Source organism: Canis aureus, chromosome 9 (genome assembly GCF_053574225.1).
Source record: "Canis aureus isolate CA01 chromosome 9, VMU_Caureus_v.1.0, whole genome shotgun sequence".
Taxonomy (NCBI): Eukaryota; Metazoa; Chordata; class Mammalia; order Carnivora; family Canidae; genus Canis; species Canis aureus.
In genome coordinates this window covers 4,517,674-4,539,751 of record NC_135619.1, presented here as the reverse complement: position 1 = coordinate 4,539,751, position 22,078 = coordinate 4,517,674, and the positions used below count along the sequence as shown (strand labels likewise).

The window sequence follows — 22,078 nt, the reverse complement described above, 5'->3', positions numbered from 1 at the left end:
AAGTAAATTAAAAAAAAAAAAAAGAGAAAGAAAAAAAAGTAAAAAATAAGAATATTCTTTCTCGCCTCCTGTAATTATCTATGCCACATGCCCAAACCCACTCCCACTGGTCTCTGGGAATGCAGGCCTCTGTTACCCAACACCTAGACTGTACAGCAGTTTCTCAGAACCTGGAGTTCAACTTCACCATCTATGATCCACAGAACAGCAGTATAGCAGGAAGCACTCAAAGTGCATCTCCTAGAAGTCATGAGTCACCAAATTCTATGTTAAATGTCTTAAAAACACAACCTCATTTCATTCTTATCCCCACTCTTCAGATAAGGAAATTGAAGCTAAAGAACACTGTTCACATGCTGAACAGACTGGACACTAATTAAGTGGAATGGTACATAAACTCACCAACGCTATTTATATTGTTACTTTTCCTCTCTACTATTTTAGAGGGCCACACAAACAGTGGAAACTTTGCTCATTAAATTCCAGAATGACCTAAAATCCACTATATGCTCAAGAAAGCATTACCAAGGAACAAAGGAAGTACAAGTGAGGGACCCAGACTGTGTTGGGGTGGTAAGCAAGAAACAGGAAAGGTTTCCAGCAGTTTGTAACACCCAATTCGGCAGCACAGAGACCTGGGACAGGAAGACAGAACAAAGCTGAGGGATGAACATATGCAAGCGCCTGACGTGGAAAAGTCGCATAGAAGGAGGCTGCAATAAGGATGGTACCACTAGAACAGAGAGCGCACGTCGGCATCACAGAAAACTAGGGAGACACCAAACAGCGTGAGACACCGTGCACTGTGCTACAGCATCTGACATTCAGCTGGAAAGCCACGGGGCCCTGAACAATCTGCACACAGGTTAATAGTGTTTTCAAAATTGGATTAGAACATGTGATTTCAGTTGTTTTTTCCAATAGTGCATGTAGAGCTGGTAGATCTCCCATGGTTCTACCCATGCTATCTCATATTCCTCTCGTAACCAAAACCCTTGTCCAACACTGCTTGAAATATAACACATTTCCCAAACTTCACACATCATCATCCATCAAAAATTCTCTTTATCCTGTGTTGTTCTCCAATGCATGTTCCTTGCCCTCTTTCTCTTTTTTTTAGAATTATTTACTTAAGAGTGGGGGACTGGGGGAGAGAAAGAGAGAAAGATAGTGCTTGAGTGAGTGGGGCGGTCGGGAGAGAGACAGAATTTCAAGCAGAAATCTTGATCTTAGGATCAAGACTCGAGCCAAAAATCAAGACTCAAAGGCTCAACCAACTAATCCACCCACCCAGGTGTCCACCTTACCCTCTCTTTAAATGGAGGAAGTCTTGTTCATCTTTTTAAACTTTTCACATACCTAGGTAATAAAACTGCTAGTTTGCCTTTAATACTAATTCTTTAGGTATTCCTCTAAACTTTCTTTTTGTTTCAAACTACACAAGTCCTCTGTATTTTTCAAAGTGCGGTACTCAGAAACTATCGAAGTACACAACATGATCAAAAAGGCCAAATTTATTGAGTTCTAATGATACACTGAGTTATTCACAAAATACACAGTCTAAACTGAAAGAAAGAAAAACTTGTTTTGTTCACATACTTGATAATTTCTCCATATTCATCCCATTTAATTCTTTCTTCTGGGGCAGGAAACATAGGGTAAGACTTTTTAGCCTGTTTGAAGAAACTTCCTTTCCGACTACCTTCACCTTTCATCATCAGGTCATGCTTCATCTTATGAGCTGATGGCTGGTCAATGTCTTCCTCAACATCACTCTCATCACTGGAATCTATGTCTGCCCTAAAAGGATTGTGGAACAGATAAAGGTCATAAAGTCCCAATATTTTGAATTAATATTTACAACACTATTTTTGAATTAATTCAACAATAATAATTAAATTTATAATTTTGTAAAATAGCATTAACTGCTAGTTAATAAATGCATATTAACACTAGCACTGAAAGTGTCAACTATACTCAAAAAATGTTTTAAATAACACAACACACTAAGGTACATCATGTTATAATCAATGGAGAAAAACACATACTATAGAGGGACAAAGGAAACAATGACAGCATTGTCTGAAACTCCCTGCCAGAAACAATGAAGTCTGTAAATTGCTGATCTGTATCCTTAGTAAAAATGTCATTCAAATACAAATAGAAAAAGAGAAAAAAGAAAAAAAGAAAAAGATATTTGCCAGACTGAAAAAAAAAAAAAAACACAGAAAAATCTGATGGAGGTTATTGCCTGCAGATATGTAATCCATGAAACAAAAATCAAAGGAATTTCTTTAGAGAAGGGAAGATGATACCATGTGGCAATATATCCACATAAGGGAGGAACAAGAACAAGAAATTAGAAATACATATAAAATAAGTCATTTAAAAACAATCTCTTTAAAAATAAATTTGATTTTTTAAAAAAACAAAACAAAAAATTAGCACTGAAAGAAGTTGGCATTCTAGCACCAGTTAAAAATGTAACAAAAATCGTGAAGTCAACAGAAAATTTAAATTTTTTTAAAATTTAAATTCAAGTTAGTTAACATATAGTATATTATTAGGTTCAGGGTACAATTTAGTGATTCATCAGTTGCGTATCATACCCAGTGCTCATTCCATCACATGCTCTCCTTAATGCCCATTACCCAGTTACCCCACCCCCATCCCCGCCTCCCCTCCAGCGACCCTGTTTGCTCCCTACAGTCAAGGAGTCTCTTATTTACATATAATTTACATATAAACTCCTAATCTATCTGAAAATAACTCACTCTTTTGACTGCTCAAGTTTTTTTGCTGCCTCTTTCTTTAGTTTCTCTTTTTCTAAGTATTCTTCTAGTTCTTTTCCTTCAAGCTTCACACGTTTCCTCAACTAGAGAAAAACAGCAGACAGAAGTATCAGTATCAGGGGTTACGCAGGGGTGTGAGATGTCGCATATCTGTGAATTTATCATCTTAAATTTGAAATTATTCAAGTTCCCATTACATGCAATTACAGATCCTATTTAGATTAGCACCAAAATTGAGCTGCCACATTTCTAGACTGGGTTTAATTTAAACTGGTTAAAAATAATCAATCAGGAAAAGAAAATATAGATTAAGTATTTTTATAATTTGGAATAGGTGAGGCCTATGTAGGACATAAAACTCAAAAGCCACAAAGGAAAAGATGAATAAATATGGCAAAATGAAAAAAAAAAATCTCTTTGACATTTAAAAATCTCATAAAATTACAGGAAATGGAGAAAATTATTTGCAGCACTAACATGACTATCAGAAGCTACTTTTTCCTAAGAGCTCTTTGAAATCAGTTAAGAAAAAGATGGTCATAACACATCAAAAAAGGACAAATCCATTTATAAGCAATTTGCAGAATAAGAAAAACATATAAGATGTCTCATTTCACTGATTTCTGAAAAGTGCAAAAGTTTTTAAAATATAATATCATTTTAAAATCTATTAGATTGGCAATGCTAATTACTATACATCTATGGGAACAATAGCACAACTACAGTAGAAGGCAATTTACCAACTTTCTTTTTTAAAAGATTTTATTTATTTATTCTTGAGAGACACAGAGAGAGAGAGGCAAAGACACAGGCAGAGGGAGAAGCAGGCCCCCTGCAGGGACCTCAATGTGAGACTCAATCCCAGGACCCCGGGATCAGGCCTGAGCCAAAGGCAGATGCTCAATCGCTGAGCCACCAAGGCATCCCAATTTTCCCAATTTTTCTAAACATAAAAATGTGCCTGTCATTTGACACAGCAAATTCTACAAATTCTACTTCTGGGAAATTCTAGGAATTTATAAATTCTAGGAATTTATCCTACAGAAATAATCATAAGCATGAGGAAAAAAAAGTACATTGCAGTAATGTCTGTAATGGTAAAAAAATGGACTCAACTTTAAAATCTATTAATGCGCAGCCCTGGTGGCACAGCGGTTTAACGCCGCCTGCAGTCCAGGGTGTGATCCTGGAGACCCAGGATCGAGTCCCACGTCGGGCTCCCTGCATCGGGCCTGCTTCTCCCTCTGCCTGTGTCTCTCTCTCTCTCTCTCTGTGTCTCTCATGAATAAATAAACAAAATTTTAAAAAAAGAGGGGGGCGGGGATCCCTGGGTGGCTCAGCAGTTTAGTGTCTGCCTTTGGCCCAGGGCGTGATCCTGGAGTCCCGGGATCGAGTCCCACATCAGGCTCCCTGCATGGAGCCTGCTTCTCCCTGTGCCTGCGTCTCTGCCTCTCTCTCTGTGTCTCTCATGAATAAATAAAAAAATCTTAAAAAAAAAATCTATTAATATGAGATGATTAAATCAGTAGGTCTCAAACTTTTTAATCTCAGGATAGGCTTAGACTTAAAAATTACAGAGAACCCTAGAGAGCTTTTTTTATAGATTACATTTACTAATGCCTACCATTATCAGAAATTAAGAATGAGAAAATTTTAAAGTGTTCATCTGTTCATCAAAAAATAAAATCATGACATATTAACATTATCATATCTTTACAAAAGATAATTGTTACTTTCTAAAGCAAAAAAATAGCAGAAAGCATGGCATTATTTTACATTTTTGCAAGTATCTTCTTAAAATTTTTATATTATTTTTTTAAAGATTTTATTTATTTATTCATGACATATAGAATGAGACAGAGGCAGAGACACAGGCAGAGGAAAAGCAGGCTCCATGCAGGGAGCCTGATGTGGGACTCGATCCTGGAACTCCAGGATCACACCCTGAGCCAAAGGCAGTCGCTCAACCGCTGAGCCACCCAGGGATCCCTGCAAGTATCTTTAATGTCTAGCTCAACAGAAGACAGCTGGATCTTCACATCTGCCGAATTCAATCTTCTGCAATACATTGTTTTCGTTGGTACCCCTGGGTGGCTCAGTGGTTAGCGTCTGCCTTTGGCTCAGGACATGATCCTGGGGTCCCTGGACCGAGTCCCACATCAGGCTCCCTTCATGGAGCCTGCTTCTCCCTCTGCCTGTGTCTCTGCCTCTCTCTCTCTCTCTCTCTCTGTCTCTCATGAATAAATAAAATCTTAAAAAAAAATTTGTTTTGGTTAAAGCATATGAAGAAAATGCAGCCTCACACAGAGATATAATTGGAAAAGGGAGAAATATTTAAATAGCGTTTCCATGAATATTCCTTGATATTATATTAAACCTTAAAAACCGGGCTCCTGGGTGGCTCAGTGATAATGTACGCCTTTGGCTTAGGTCGTGATCCCAGAGTCCTGGGATTGAGTCCCATATTGGGCTCCCTGCATGGAGTCTGCTTCTCTCTGTGTCTCTCATGAATACATAAATTAAAAAAAAAAAAAAAAAACTTCAAAAACTGGTGGCTTCTTAAAGATCTGTTGTAATGTGGAATCTGAAATCAACAACTTTTTTATACTGTTATATTAAATTTATTGATTTATCTTGCACTTTGAATGGATCTTTTATTTGTGCACTATTTTATATGTACAGGCATCGGTTATTTGCAAAATATGGTTTACCAAGTTACATAGATCTTACAAATGTTGACAGTATTTTAAAAATCACATTTGCAAATATCACCACCAAACTCATCAGCAAAGCCATCTAAGCTTAAGTTGTCAATTTCACGGTGATGGGCATAGCTTTCTAAAATTCTGATTTTCACTTGAAAGTTGGAATTTTATCAGATTGAGGCAACAAAATTTTATCTACTCTTTTCCCTAGAGTGACAAGCTCAACTTATTCATCCTTGAGAGAATATCTGCCAAATATCCAAGTCTGAATAACCATGTTATTATTTCAAGTAAAAATGGTGTTTTAAGAAAAAAGTGGCCAGTTAATTATACAATTGGTTTTCTTTGAGACAAACATCATGTATTAGTATGCAACACAAGTGTTGTACAAATCCTTCCCATCTTGCCATTCAGGTTATTTTTAAAAACCTTGTAATAAAAGGATTTAATAAAAATAAATGACTTTTACTGCTTCATCAAGAGCATTCTTAAGTGAAATGGACTCTTTATTTGGAGCTTCGAGTGTGTGCTGATGCACAATGCGGTGGCCACCATCATCTGGTGCCACTGCCTGGATTTATGCTAAGGCACCAGCACCTTTCCCACCACTGCTTTTACTCAGCAACGTGAAATGTAAGCATGATGGAAAGGTAAATAACATCTTAAGATTACTGTGAGAAGTAGTTTTGACCTTAGGGACTCCCTGAAGGGGTCTCAGGGACCCCCTCCAGGGTTCTCACAGTATACTTTGAGAACCACTGGATTCAATCATCACAGTACATATATACACATGCATTATTAAAAAGTTATTAAAATGAAATCATTTATTTGAAAACACTTAAATGTTCATAATATGGCCATCTGTGCATCAGAAGTCAGGATAGTGGTTTCCCTCAAAGAAGACGGGGAGAACCTTGAGGGGGATGTGTGGGGTACTGGTGTGGGTATAGGCTAGACACAAGTATTCCATTTGTGAACAGGTAACATGATGTACCTGTACCACATGCACACTTTCAGTCCGTATTACATGGCAATGGACGTTTAAAAAATCCATCCTTTTTTGGCCAGAGTAAATCTGTGGGAAGTGCTGCTATTGTCTGAGATGAGGAAGACTTAGAAGAGTATAAGTCTGAGACAAGCAGGAGGGGAAATAGTAGTGTTTTGCATATGGCCAAAGAGAGGGGAAAACTGACAGGTAATGGACAGGGAAGGCATAATTCCCAAGGAAACATCACTACAAGGGGAGTGTTAGTGCTGCTTATAAAGTCAAAAACCTCAAATTTCAAGTTATAGCTCCAAATGTCCTTTTCTATTTTCTTCAAATTGAAACCATTTTAAATATTCTTCTATTAAATCCTCAAATGGCCTTTCAGCCTTAATTGAATTTCTACTAATTATTATTTTCAAATTCAGCATTTCATACCTGATGAAACTATTTCAAGTATTTCAAAGAGCTCTTTTAATTTTTATCTTAAAGATCTATTTATTTATTTTGGAGAGAGCTCATGTGCGAGGGAGCGAGCACACACCAGCACTGGGCAGGGCAGAGAGGCCAGAGGGAGACAGAAAATCTCAAGCAGACTCACTGCTGAGCACAGGAGCCCAACTCAGGACTCTATCTCACCACCTCACAACCCTGAGATTATGACCTTTGAAATAAAAAGCTGGCCGTTTAACCAACTGAGCCACCCAGGTGGTCCTGAGCTCTTTAAATTTTTTTTTCCTTGGCTCTTTTAATTTTTAAAGAAAACTGTGTTTTTAAGCTATTAAATAACCCAAAGGACAGGTTTTATTTTGATATGGTTGCTCGGAATCCTTCTTCAGCAATTCTGTATTTATAATGAATGTATTTGAGATTTTGTCCTTTTCTTAAGTAGAGTTAAAGACTAAGGTATGCTTATCACTCACTTCTAACAACATTCCTTAACATGGCTACCAGGAAGGAAAAGTAAAAAACAGTCAACTACAGCCATGCCCAACTCTGGCAGTTGTCAGCCCATTCAGCATCAACTGCTACAGACTTCACAGTTAACGATACTAGCTTTGGAAAATTAATAGATGCAATGGGTTGGTTATTAAGCAAAATGATCTTTTGGCATATTGATCATTTGGCTGCTTGTCTTGCTCCAATTAACAAGAGATAAAATCAGCAAATGTGGATACAGAAACAAGTTTGGCTATCTAGTGGGGAGAAGATGAGGAGATTCTTGTCTGACTTCTACTTCTCAGCCAGGTTTCAAACAAGTTCATGTGCTATGGGTGAGGGCTGTAGGATATTTGAAGGGAAGGAAGCTACCCAACTGGAGAGCAGGAAAAGGAGTATCTTACAGAATGTTGGGTTGGTGCTGAGTACCCATCCGAGATGTGATGTCATAAATGTGAAGGGCAACCTGTCCACACAGTAGTGTGTTTAACACTAGTGATGTATGGTTGCTTGGGTTTAGGCATGGTTAAACAAATGGTTTAACTAGAGTCAACACTTTGCCAGGTGAGTACAATCAACAGGAGGGTTACAGAGTTAAAAGTGTTTGTAAAATAATGATGGACCACTGACTAGAAGCTGGAGCGATGATGGATAGTAAAAGTGGCAAGGTTCACAACATGAAAGTCCCAATGGAACCAAAGGACTGTTGGCATGGGAGCATTAGAGCAGGTCAGCTATCAGATCAGAGTGGGATGTTTGAGGTAGAGCTCTTCAGAGGTAACCCGTAATAAGGTGAAGGTATGACCACAAGAGTAGACAGCATGATCTGTGGGGAGGGATGGCTAAGGTGGAATGGGGGAAAAGATCATTAAGAAATAAGGCATCAAGGAACTGAGAGGGCCCAGGACTCAGACAGATCACGCCTATGGACGCCAGAGTCATCACGAATGCAGTCCTGACTAGAGACCAGAGTCAAAGTCACCAATGAAGGACAGAGAATGACTATGAGATCAGTAAATGTCAGAAGGGATCAGTGTATTGTCAAGTCTGATGGCATGACCTAGAGAAGGAAGAGAAATGGCTTGAAAGCTGCAAAACAGAAAAAGGACACCTACCCCACCCCAAGTACCTGAAGTGAGAGAGAGAAAAAAAAAGAGCATCTACTCGAGAGGCCCACAGGAAAATTAAGGAAAGGATGTGAAAAGAACTTTTCAAAGAGAGCTTTAAGAATTCAGAGTCCATGACACCTTCTGGGCACGGTTCCAGAGGATACCACAGAAGGGTTAAAGAACACAAATTTCCAATTAAGAAACTCTAAAATTTGTGCTATTAAAGGCTCTCTACAGTTACTCTGGTAAAAATCTGGAAACAATTTCAAGTTTCATTTTTGGTCACTGACCCCCAAACAGGTTTAAGATACAGTTCACACACAAGAACTTACCTCTATTTCTGTAATTTTTTCAGAAGGATTATCAATTAGGAAACGTGCTAAAGTCCCAGGAGTAGTTCTGTAAGTTAGAATGATTGAATTTTTAGGGTCCTGACACCATTGAATGAAGAGATCCCTTGAAAATCCACATTCCAGGTCAGGCTGGCTGGCGAGTACTACTTTGGGGCTAGGTACTCGAGCCAAGTCAGAAAGACCATGACATAAAGAGAGATGACGAAACTGAAATGGATTGTTTCTTTTGTCTTCAAAACATCTCATCAATTTGTCACTCATCCATTCTACCTAATACAGGGGAAAGGATGATCATAATTAGAAAATACTAGATTATAACTTCAATGCCTTCCACAAAGTCTAGAAATTCATGTTCTGCCTTCTTTTAAGTCTTTACCACCAACCAACCAATGGTTGTTTAAACTTGTACCATTCTGATAAGCAGCACTTATTCTCTGTTCTGTTCCCCATTAGATCCTCTCATCCCATAATAGCTCATCCCGAAAAATCCAATTTTGCATTACATTTCAGTTATAAGTCACCCTAAATCTTACGGAGAAAGCAGAGTATAAGTTCTAAATAAATCTTACCCAAAATTCCTATTTCAAGGGAAAGAGCTATTTAAAAAGAAGAGAAAAATGGTTTCTAACATTTATATCCTATGAGGTACACTTTATTTTTAATCTCCATTTTACAGATTGTGATAACAGACCTTAGAGGAGAAGTAACTTGCCCAATCTGTAAGATGGGGACAAAAACAGAACCTACTTCATAGGGTCTAGAAGGACTAAATTAAATATTCCACGTGAACATACAGAACAAGTGGTTTATTACCATTATCATCATCATCAACCTCTTCAACAGAAAAATGAAATCCAAAGGGCAAATAAAACATTGTTTTCCACAAAAGCCCAATTTCTGCAACAAACTTCTGCATTACAAATGTAACAAGGACAAACCTGGGACTTAGAAAACTCCACTACATTATAGCTGACATTATTCAGGAGCGCCAGTGAGTAGACACCCAGTCCTGCATCTTTAGTTCTCCAGATCTGATCAAGAAGTTGAGCAAGTTCCAAAACTCTGCCTGCAGTGTCCACTGCTATTAATACATTTCCATCACCTCGAAGCGTTTCCAGGACATTTGCTAGAAAACAAGAAAGTCAAATCCATGGAGAACATAACAATACCTTGATGCAAAATTAAAGATGACTTCATCTCCAGAATAAAGACTATAATTTAGGAGCAGCCCGGGTGGCTCAGCGGTTTAGTGCCGCCTTCAGCCCCGGGCGCGATCCTGGAGACCCAGGATCCAGTCCCACATCAGGGGAGCCTGCATGGAGCCTGCTTGTCTTTCTGCCTGTGTCCTCTGCCTCTCTCTCTCTCATGAATAAATAAATAAAATATTTTTAAAAAGACTAATTTATAAATGAGCAATTATTAGGAAAGGTACACAATTCTATTTTTTAAAAGATTTTACTTATTTATTCATGAGAGATATATAGAGAGAGGTAGATATAGAGGGAGAAGCAGACTCCCTGCGGGGAGCTTGATGTGGGACTCGATCCTGGGACCCCAGGATCATGCACTGAGCCACCCAGATACACAATTTTTAAAATTCCACTCAGGTTATTATAACTACTTTGTATTCTGTGAAGGTATCTTCATAGGAGTGAAAGACAACGCCATTAATTCTCAATTTTCTTTCACCGAAAAGTACAGAGGGTCTCCAGCCCTCTTCACCCAGAGTACACATAGAAAATGACATTTGGGGACAGTTAGGTGGCTCAATGGTTGAGCATCTGCCTTTGGCTCAGGTCATGATTCCGGGATCGAGTCTCACATCAGGCTTCCTGCAGGGAGCCTGCTTCTCTCTCTGCCTGTATCTCTGCCTTTCTCTCTCTCTCTTTCATGAATAAATAAAACATTAAAAAAAAAAAAAAAAAAGAAAGACAGAGAGAGAAAATGACATTGGTATAGTACAGTGGGGCCAATTATTTATAACTTTGTTATAAGTGATTCCCAAATTTATACACACAAAAGTCCATATTTATATTTACATATACATATAGATCACATTCCCTCTTCCAATAAAAGTATCTTTTTTTAAGATTTTTTTTTTTTTAAGATTTTATTTATTTGACAGACAGAGAGCATGCAAGTACACACAAGCAGGGAAAGCGGCAGGGAGAGGAAGAAGCCTGACACGGGGCTTGATCTCAGGACCCTGGGGATAATGACCTACACTTAACTCGCGGAGCCACCCAGTCATCCCCAAAAGTATTTTTATGAGTAGATTTCCTTGCTCTACATTAAAGTCTACTTGGAAATATCTGAAAACAAAACAAAACAAAACAAAACAACAACAACAAAAAAACAAAACTGTAGCAAAAAAAACAAGAAAACATAAAAACATAAAAACTTCTTAATACAACATAGTACACAACTGTGCTTTTAAAGTAAATAGATGAAAGCAGTGTTTTCAGACGTGCTTAAAAGTCAAAATCACTTTTCCTGTTGAAATCTCATGCAGCCTATCAAAAAAGAATCGAAGGTAAAGTAGCTGGAACAGAAGCACCCAGGGATGGCCCAGAGACTCCTCTTCAGAACCGACACTACTAGATTAGAGTTTAAGGCACTCAACACCAAGATCAGTTGACTATTTGCACCCTCATGTATCTCCTTTGCTCATTTTTCTGTTAGAGTGTAAATGTTGTTCTAATAGATTTTTCTGAGCTCTCTGTATATTCTGGCTATGTGCTAAATGACAGGGAGAAGTCAATCTTTATACCTGTCCCACAAAAGCTAAATTCACACCAACCAAAACATCTTTTTGTACAAAATGATGATATGGTCACAGAATATTTTTTTCAAAAATATTAGAGTTAGGGGTGCCTGGGGGGCTCAGCTGGTTAAGTGTCCCGACTCTTGATTTCAGGTCGGGTCATGATCTCAGAGTGGTGCGATCAAGCCCCCACATAGAGCTCCATACTGGGTGGGGAGCCTGCTTAAGATTCTCTCTCCCTCTGCCCCTCCCCGGCCTGTCCCTCTCTTAAGAAAAAAAAAAAAAAAAAATGTTAACCAATCATTCATGACAAGAAAAGTATAAACACAAAACAGAATAAACAGTAATTCATTCTACCATGCACCTCCACAGAGGACATCACGAAATACGTACTCAGAAGTTGCTCGTCTCTCTGTTTTCTCCTAGGCTGCACATATGTAGCATTAAATGAATCTGTGATAAGCAGGGAGGGTCTGCTTAGCATTTCCAGGGAACATCCATTTAAATGGCTATAACAAAGATGAAGAGGAATATTTTAGATCAATTCAAATAAACAATAGTTTATCTCACCTAAAAAATAAGCAACTTCATGTAAAATTTTGCCTTCTCCAACTACAAAAGGACACGTGCTTATTAATAGGAAATCTAGTATATTAAAAAAAAGGGGGGGGGAATTAAGATCTTCCAGGGTACCATCACTCTGAGAAATCAATATAATATTTTAGTATACATCCTTTTAAGCATACAAATACATTTTTCTATGCATATACATGTGAATGTATTTTACAAAACTGGCATCTCATGTATACACTGATATACTCAGTTCTATGCCTGGTTTTCTCCCATGACACTAAAACTGATTTCTAAACCTATTTTTTAACAATTGTAAAAACCTCCTACTGTGTATTTTATTGGATCACTTCCCTTTTTAAGGTTATTTTTCTTGTCATCATAAATAACTTCAAAGAACATTTCTGTAGAAAGCTTCAATTCCACTTGATGGTTTCTTTAGGACATATTCCTAGAAATTACTTACTCCAATAATTGCTAAGTGGCTTTCCAGAAAGATTTAAACCTTTTCCAGAAAGGCTCTTCCTTTTCCAGAAAAGTTCAACCAGACAGAATGAGCAACTCACTAAATATTTCCCAGAAGAATAATACTATTTAAAAATCAATTTATGATATTTAATTTTAAAAAGAATTGCCATTTAAATTTACTTTTATAAACTTTTGTCTATCTGGCATCTTTTTGATTGGTTAACACTTGGTCTTATATTTGTAAGTCTTTAGCCAATACGCTGCAAATATTTTCCCAACTCTTTTTGTCTTTATTGTTTCTGATGTTTTAAATCTGTATGTAATCAAATCTATCAAAGTTTTCCTTTATAAGTTGGTCCATTGCCTTTACACTTACAAATCTTTTTCATATCAGAAATTAGACTCATCAGTATTGCTTCATTTTCTATTTAATTCTAATCCATCTGAAATTTACTTGGTTAAAATAAAGACACAAACTGATCTTTTCCCAAAATGTTTGAATACCATTTACTTGAATATCCATGTTTTCTTCATTCATCTGTGATTACGAGACTAAAATGTATTAGTCTTATATATTTCTGAATGAGATACAAAAGACCTTGAGCCTACTATAACCTCATACAAAAGAACTATGAACTTAATGTACAGAAATTACAAAAGAAGCCTCTATGAAACTAAACATCAAAACAATTTTCTAGTAATGATGTGAGTACTTGAAGTATACAGTATATAAAGTTACAATTACTGTGTCCCCTTTTAAAAAAAATCTGACTTTATTTATATAATTACTAACATTCCAAAACAAAAACAAAACCCAAAAGCCACCCACAAAGTTCCTTTAAATAGCAGGTCAAGTAGCATATAAAATATAATTTTACATACAAAAATTAATCTCCTTTGCTACGTCTCCAGGGAGATATATGTTCTACACAGTGGATACTTACATGTCAATTTGTAAAATGTATTTTATCTCTTATATCAAACTTTCCCCTACAATGCAAAAAATTAAGTTATTTTGAAAACAGTCACTATGAGGCTTTTAAGTAGTTCTAGATTTCTGGTTAAAAAAAGATCCTTAATTTTCCCTCCAAAGAATCAAACAATACCAACTGCATTTCCATTAGTTTTTGTCTTGATATACCTACATCTCCCTCTTGTGGTTAAAGTCAACTGCGTAAACAATTTCTTCTTCTCCATCTTTGACTATTTTCCATATTGTTCCACCTATCATATGACCAGCTGGCAGAGGTGTGATAGACAAGCCATGTCCTTTACCTATGTTAATAAGATAGTGACAATACTCAGATTTCTTTTACAAGCCTAAAGAAAGCTTATTTATCTGTAAACTATTTTTTAATAGCTAATATATGCAAATCCCGAAGTAAAAAAAGCACATAGTAAAAATGCAACTCTCACTCTTCTGTCCCCCCAGCTACTCCATTCCCTTACTGTAGACAGACACTCATGTTGTTTTATTATGAATTCTTGCAGACATATTTGTGCTCATAAACTGAAATATATAAAAAGACTAGATTTGAAAGCCAGTACCCAGGGAACCTGGGTGGCTCAGTCAGTTACACGTCTGCCTTTGGCTCAGGTCATGATCCTGGGGTCTTGGGATAGAGCTCCCATCAGGCTCTGTGCTCAGTGGGAAATCTGTTTCTCCCTCACTCTCTGCCTCTCCCCCTGGCTTGTGCTCTTTCTCTCTCTCTCAAATCAACAAAATGAAAATGAAAAAAATAATAAAGTAAAATAGCCAGTATCCTATTACTTAGTATGAATCAATAAATTTGGATATTTATACCATACACACAATTATCAAATGTTTCCATTTTTGCTAACCTCTAAACTGACAGAGTAAAAATTCAAGTCTCATGGTAAAAAAATTTATCCTATAGGAAAATTAAGTACAAGCTAAACTGTTGTGACATTATTTCTTGACTAAATCATCAGAGTCCATTGTGGCACCATTTTCTTGATTTCAACACAAGGCATCGTATTTAATACCGCTCTCTCCGAGAAGATGGGAAATACATACTTAACAGAGGACTTCTTGACTTAATTAAATAATAAACTTCTTAATTTCTAATTCTAGAATTCAGTTATATTCTACTACACTGCCAGGGCACTACATTTCCTTCAAGACTTCAATCACTACAATTTATCACCTAAGCCTCTCAACCTGTGAACTCCTAAAAGGAGGACCTGGCCACATTACATCTTTGGGCATCATATACAATAAACACAAAATAAGTCTTTTCTAAGTTAATGTGAAAAGGCTTGAGCTATTAACATTGTATTAGTATTTAGTCTGGAATATTTTAAAATCCAAATGACTTGGGAAAAAAGTTCAGAGTTCCATATCAGAATATGCTCATTGTTTCTTTTTCAGACCACAGTACCTGTTGTCTTTTACTACAAATTCCCCTTGTACTTTTCAAAGTAGGTTAAACCCTATTAGTACAATTATTTACTATTGGAAACATTTTTTACCTTTCAAATTCACAATCTGAGAGAATTTTAACTGCTGTATCTTATCAAAGGCTGCATCCACATCATCTAATGTAAAGAGTGTAAAGTCTTCTGTATTGTGTCGAGACTAAAAGAAGAACACAAACCAAAGGTTAAAAATGATCACTGCAGGAGTGTAAAAAGCATTTTTTAATTGCTTGAGTTACCTGGTAAAGATCATACATGAACATCTGTCCCATTTTATAAACCGGAATGGTTGCGTAGATAGCACAGTTCAGACCCAGCTTTCCGACGGCGTACGGGAGGGCACCAAGATGCAGAGGATCGGGGTGAGACAACAGTACTGCATCAATTTGGTGAACATGCCTAGGAGAACACGATAGGAGAATACGATCAAAATGCTTTCTCAATTTCTCCAATCTTGGTTTTAAGAGTAAAGACTAGGCTGGGGTGAAAGAGCAAAAGAGCTGAAATTATGATACCTATCAATATCAGTTACTACCCCATCCTGCACAGATATCAGAAGTATGGCATGTGTTGTACATAATAGATGATGTCTATGCACATTAAAAAAAAAAAGAGAAAAAAGAAAAAAGAAAGAAAAAGAGAACAAGTAGACGCCATACATAAGATGAATCTGGATGCCTATTTTATGTACTATTAATTAAAGTTCAAGAATTCAACTTGAAATTTCAGAAATTGCTAAGGAGAGAATATTTAAATGGCCATGTATTTATTATGGATTTTGCCTCTGCTTTTTAGCATGGTGACAGGCAGCACATTCACTAGAGTGAAACTTCAATTAATAAAGCATGCTCTCACTGGCTGAAGAAATTAGAAAAAACATATTTTGCTATAAACTCTAAGTTTTTAAATATTTAAGTGCTCTTTCCTTCCACAATTAGTACAGTACTGCAAGCATAACTGAACTTTTCTTTGATGGATTTGTATCCTTTCGTATCCTGTGGTTGTTATTCTGGGCACCAAAACTCAATATGGAGGATCAAAACATATAGAAAGTAAGCTAATGTGATCTGATGGCAGACCTTCCATATGAAGGTTTTTCTTCTCTTCAAATTCTTGTATGCTTATTCTTCTCTAAAACTAAAGTGCAAAAATCTCTACTGATACCCATTAGCCAAGTAACAATATTTTACTGAATTTCAATAAACAGAGCTCATAATGCAATCAAAACTTTACAAATGAAAACGGTCAGTCTGGCTCTTTGGCATAGTAAAACTAAGTCTTTTACTATAAATCAAAATAGAAAGCAAACACTGCATAATATTAAAATAGTATTACAGTGTAGAAAAGAGAAGTTGGTTTAATAGAAGTTTAGAAATATGAAAAGTAACTTACTTCCTCAGGGAATCTATAATATCCATAGAAAAGTGCTCATCCCAGCCACAGTCCAACAGAAATCTAAACTCATCAACTTGCAGAAGATAGCAAAGAGCAGACTCTTCTTGAACCCCAGAGAGGGTAGTTAATTTGATAATAGATGTCATTTTCAGTCCAAAATCAATCCAAAAAGTCCTTTCAAAAGAAACAAAAATATAATTAAGCATACACCATAGCCTAACAAATATAATGGACAAATTAACATTATATCAAATTTCTAAGTGGGTAAACATTCTATAAATATAGAAAGCAAACACTTTAAAGACCTATTTCCATCATTGCTAAGTTTGAAAGTACAAACGTGATCTTGTTTACATTGTGTCCTTCAGAGGCTCCCCAGTGTGGCTTAATGAAAAGCAATAGACTTTAGAATCAGACGGTTTCAGAATTGAAACTACTACTATGTGGTTGTATGCAATTAACTAACTTTTCCTCACTTAATGTGTCCCAGCCTATAAACATGAATATTAATAACATACGTAAAAAAGGTGCCTTGGCACAGTCGGTTAAGCATCCGATTCTTTGTGTCAGCTCAGGTCGTGATCTGGGCATCTTCAGACAGCCCTGAGTCGGGCTTTGTGCTGGATGCAGACTTTCCCTCTGCTCCTCTCTATCCCCTCCATGCATGTTCTCCCCCCACCTCTCTAAGATAAATAAATAAATCTTTAAAAACAATTATGCACATAAAAAGAATGCTGGAAGATTTCAAATAATGTGTAAATAGAGACTACAAAGTCCGTCAGTAAATAAATGTGTAATGAATTGATGAACTCCTCCTTCAAAGTGAATTTGTGCTTCCTTTATTTGGCTCTGTGATGGCAATAATTTCATTGCATTACAATGAGTAGTTTTTATGTCTCTCTCTCCTATTAGACCAGTGGTCCTTAAATAAATAGACCCCCTTAAGAATCTGATAAAAAGCTAGGGACTGTTTATTCTCCCTTTGGTCTTCAAAAAGCAAACAAGGTGCACATACACAAAGAAACCCACATACTTTTCAGGGGTTGAATATTAAAAAACACTTGCACTGGAAAGTAAGCAACTAAAAATATAAATAGTATCTTTTGTTTGCAGTTCCTAAAAGAGAACCTGATACACAGTAGGTGCTCAATATCTATCTGATGGAATTTATGTTGGGATACCTACTGTTTACATTTCAAGAAGACAGAACACTCAATATCTACCTGATGGAATTTATGTTAGGATGCCTACTGTTTACATTTCAAGAAGATAGAACATGAACACATCTATTGGAATTTAAAACCTAGAATTTCATGCTATTAAATAGATGTTACAAAAACATTCATCAGCAAAGTATAGCTCCACAGCAACATTTCAGATCTCAGCTCCTTGAGGTAAATTAGCCTTCCCTGGCCAACTACGCAAGTAGGAGAGGTCATGCATACTTGATAACTTGATAACCTCTTACCAGCTGCCCCAGATCCTATCAACAAACTCAAGTGAACTGTCCTATTTGGTGACAGGCTGTCCGGAGACCAATCCTATCATATCTCCCATCCTTTTCTCCCCAGTCACAGCCAGAGGCCCAGGACTCCTGGGGTACCCATTTTCATGACATGCACATCTACAAGTCGGATCCAATCCCCTACTCTCTAACCCTCCCAAGACCTCCCAGTGTGCCCTCTGGGCCTATGCTGCTTACCCCCACATGTAACTGCACCTCTTCCCTGAAGGTTCTCTTCACCTGGTAATATTCACAGAAACTTTCTCCTGCAGCCTTCTCAAGGAGTTTTTTCCTTGTACTCCCTATACCTCCAAAGCAGGAAGTAAGTGTTCCTTGCTCCTCACTGCAGCTTCCAAACCACGTCTTCTCCTTCTTCCTTCAAATACTCCAATCCTTCCCAGCTGGTTCACCATGAGCCTTCCCAATTTCCTCCTCACTGCTGGCATCTCATTCATGGTGACTTCATTCACAGACTTTAATTCCTGATTCCATCTTCCTCAGTAAATTCACTACTGACTCTAGTCCCCTAACATTCTCAACTCCAAAAACCTCATTTCATTTCAGCCCCCACCACTGTGGTTATGCCCTGGACCTTATCACCCCTGAGCTGCACCATTTCTCAATGTTCCCCTCCTGAGATCTCATGCTCTCACTCCCACCTTGCTTATTGACTGCAAAAACCCTTCAGCCTCACGGACTCTCTAATCAACCAATGGCTCTTTCACGCCCTCCTGTCTCCATTCATGTCCTTCCCATTGATCCACAATCCATCAGAAGTATCTTGCAAACACTATCAAGGTATGGTGGCCAGGGGCTCCTGGGTGGCTCAGTGGTTGAGCATCTGCCTTTGGCTCAGGGTGTGATCCCAGGGTCCTGAGTGTGATCCCAGAGTCCTGGGATCGAGTCTCACATCGGGCTCCTGGCAGGAAGCCTGCTTCTCCCCCTGCCTCTGCCTGTTTCTGCCTCTCTCTCTCTCTCTCATGAATAAATAAAATCTTAAAAAAAAAAAAAAAAAAATCTGGCTGCTCTAATGCTTCCTTGTACCAGCCTGGCAAAACCCTAACCCTGACTCTAATTCTTTGCTTTGCCTATTCCAGAAACTGAATGTTGTGAGGGGAAGAGGAAGGAACAATCCCACAACTGTGCTATTTGCTCGTAAAATTCACGGTCAAAGATCTCAAATGGAAAAATTAGATATAGATACATAGATATATCTCTCTCTCTCAAATGGGTGCTAAGTACTACCTATCAATCTGAGTTTTTGTAGTAGGTTGACTATTTCTGAGACTGTGATTTCACATCACCTCTTCTCTGCTCATGCACCACTCCCTCTACCCTACTCTCAGCTGATAATCTCACCTCATTCTTCAATTAGGAAAAAAAAGTCATCAGACAGTAACTCATTTTCCAATAGCAACTCTACTAATGTATCTGCATATACACTGTTTGTTGTGTCTCCTATTACATGGAATCAAGAGCCCTGCTCTCGTCCAAAGCCAATCTCCATGAGTAATCTGGATCCCATTCTCATTTTTTACCTTCTAGAGGACTGAACCTTCCCAGTCATTCCCTCTTTTCCCTGTACCACTCCTATTAGCATACACAGATACTCCAGAATTTCCCAATTTAAAAGAACCCTCTCTTAATTCTACAACCCCTGGCAAATACCTCATCTTTTCTACGTTCCCCTTTCATAGCAGGTCTCAGAATATTTGTCCACAAACATGTCTCCACTTTCTCACCTCACATTCAGACTCCTAAAGATGTCATCTTTCTTTAACTGGCTCACCAGAAGTGCTTTCATCAAGGTCACTGACCAACCTCTATGCAATTTAACCCAATGGGCATTTATTTCTCTGGTCTCAACTGAGGAAATCATAGCAGCATTCAATAAAAGTGCTCTGGACCACTTGAAATGCTCTCCTGCCTCTAAGCTTCTGAGTCCACCCTCTCCTGGTTTTCCTTGTTTGTTCATTCGTTCCTTCCTTCCTTTCTTTCTTTTTCCTTGTTTCTAAGTGGCGACTCCCCAATCTCCTTTGCTAGGTACTTGAAAAGCAGTGCTCTTCAATGGGACTTCTTTTTTTCTTTCTAGGTAATCTCACCAGTTCCACAGCTAAAAATATCTTCTGATCTCAGATGGCATCATCCTTGAGTCCTTTCTTTACTTTGTGTCCCACATCCAAACTATCAGTAAGTGCTACATTTTTACCTTCATTCTAATTTCCTTCTATTTCCACAGTCACGAAGAGCTCTAACTAGCTGGTATATTTTCCCTGCCTCAAATTCAATCTGTGAGATGGTTTTCTAACAATCCTAAAATCCTTCTCTATCTCAGTTACACCCTGTGACATCACTCTATTTACCTCAAAATACTCACTGCTCTCTATACCTGCTCTTTCTTTACTTGCTTTAGCCACCTCCTCCTCACCCTGGCACTAGATTACGGACTCCATGGAAAAATAGGCCTTGTCAGGATGTCTGGGCAGCTCAGAGGTTGAGCATCTGCCTTTGGCTCAGGATGTGACCCCGGGGTCCTGGGATCAAGTCCCACATGGGGCTCCCTGCATGGAGCCTGCTTCTCCCTCTGCCTGTGTCTCTGCCTCTCTCTCTATGTCTCTCATGAATACATAAATAAAATCTGAAAAAAAAAAATAAAAAAACACAAAAACTTGTGAAACAAATTAAATTAAAATTAAAAACATATTGACTTAGCATGTTCCTATTTGTAAGGTATGAGAAGTACAAAGATATTAATTCTTCACTTGATGAAAAACATTTCTAAATACAATTTTGGAAAGGTTCTAAAAAATAATTCTCCCTGCTGAAAAGCTTCCTGTACCATAATTAATATTAATGGCCTAAGAGAGACTCTGTTTTACTCAAATCCACCTTAATTTCCACTTTATTTAGATTATGAAATGAAAATACAAAATATCTTGCAGACAGAAGTAAATGAGTTCATATCAAAATATTTTGCAGACATACCCAAATTTCAACAGGTGAATACATATTTTTAATACAATTGCTCAAACATAATAAAACTGTAGCTTTGTTAGACACGTTCATTACTTACTGATATCTCAGTTGTATATAGGATGAAATACCATGAATTCAAGGGAGGAGTTCTTTGTAGATCTAAAAAATAAAGAAATGAGAATCTGATGAATATGGTATAACAGACTTACTTCTGTTTCTAATTATGGTGATTAACTTCTATGTCTTGCCCTAAGATGAACACCATGAGCATCAGGAAGTAGTATAATAAATGGTCCTTTTTAAAAAATGAAACTTGTCATCATTTTAGGAAGCTGAAACTTACATAAAACAAATATAATAAAAAGGAATAATAAAAGACAAAATGTATCAAATTGGTCATAATCACGAGCTAAAATCTGCAGGTTAGCATACAGGATTTTAAAAACTGACATTAGCTTATGTTATCGAGAATCACAAGAGGTGGGATCTTAAAATACCTCTCATGGATTAGGAAGACCTGAGTAAAAGAGACAAAAAGGAAGGTATTCGAAACAGGAGAATAATATGATCAAAGGCACATAAAAACTTACAATTTTAGTAGGAAAAATCAGGTGGGCACACTTTCATATAAGCAAAAATCAAAGAAAAGGCCTAATGACTAGAAAAGGGCCAGATAATGGAAGGTCTTGGACTCTGGACCTAGATCGTCAGGCAACAAAGAAATATTTTAGGATCCATTACCAAGTAAAGATGACATAATACAGGAAATTCCATATTTTAGGAAAATTAGCCGGTGTGTATGATTGACTCAATGAGATACAGAAAGCGAGGAGATAAGAAGGAAGAGCATTTAGCAGACCACTTCCTCCTTCCTATTTGCTGGTTTATTTTGAGATTAAATTCTTTTAGCCTCAAATGTACTTTATAACTTTAGGACATGAATTCACTATTAGTCCTTATCTAAGTAACCAAGGCTTGAAACTCTACTTTGGATTCCTTCCTTTACTTTTTCTTGAATAGTCTGTTACCATTCCTGATTATTTTTTCCTCAGAATGCCTTGCATGTGTACCATTCCTTT

General features: G+C 37.4%; 1 protein-coding gene across 3 annotated transcripts in view; it reads right to left on the bottom strand.

Moving 5' to 3' along the window:
- The window catches only part of CPSF2 (cleavage and polyadenylation specific factor 2), a 30,485-nt gene extending 9,302 nt beyond the window's left edge, over nt 1–21,183 (bottom strand). For 2 of the 3 annotated variants that reach the window (XM_077908529.1, XM_077908530.1), the window contains exons 1-10: nt 21,097–21,183; nt 16,517–16,693; nt 15,364–15,523; nt 15,179–15,284; nt 13,831–13,960; nt 12,041–12,156; nt 9,822–10,009; nt 8,863–9,153; nt 2,775–2,875; nt 1,600–1,800 (exon numbers count right to left, since the gene is read on the bottom strand). In XM_077908529.1, coding sequence (XP_077764655.1) covers nt 1,600–1,800; nt 2,775–2,875; nt 8,863–9,153; nt 9,822–10,009; nt 12,041–12,156; nt 13,831–13,960; nt 15,179–15,284; nt 15,364–15,523; nt 16,517–16,665 — 1,442 coding nt within the window. In that variant the 5' untranslated portion in view covers nt 16,666–16,693; nt 21,097–21,183. The remainder of the gene's footprint in view (nt 1–1,599; nt 1,801–2,774; nt 2,876–8,862; nt 9,154–9,821; nt 10,010–12,040; nt 12,157–13,830; nt 13,961–15,178; nt 15,285–15,363; nt 15,524–16,516; nt 16,694–21,096) is intronic. The other variant, XM_077908531.1, reaches the window with a different exon arrangement.
- Nucleotides 21,184–22,078: the final 895 nt, after the last annotated feature.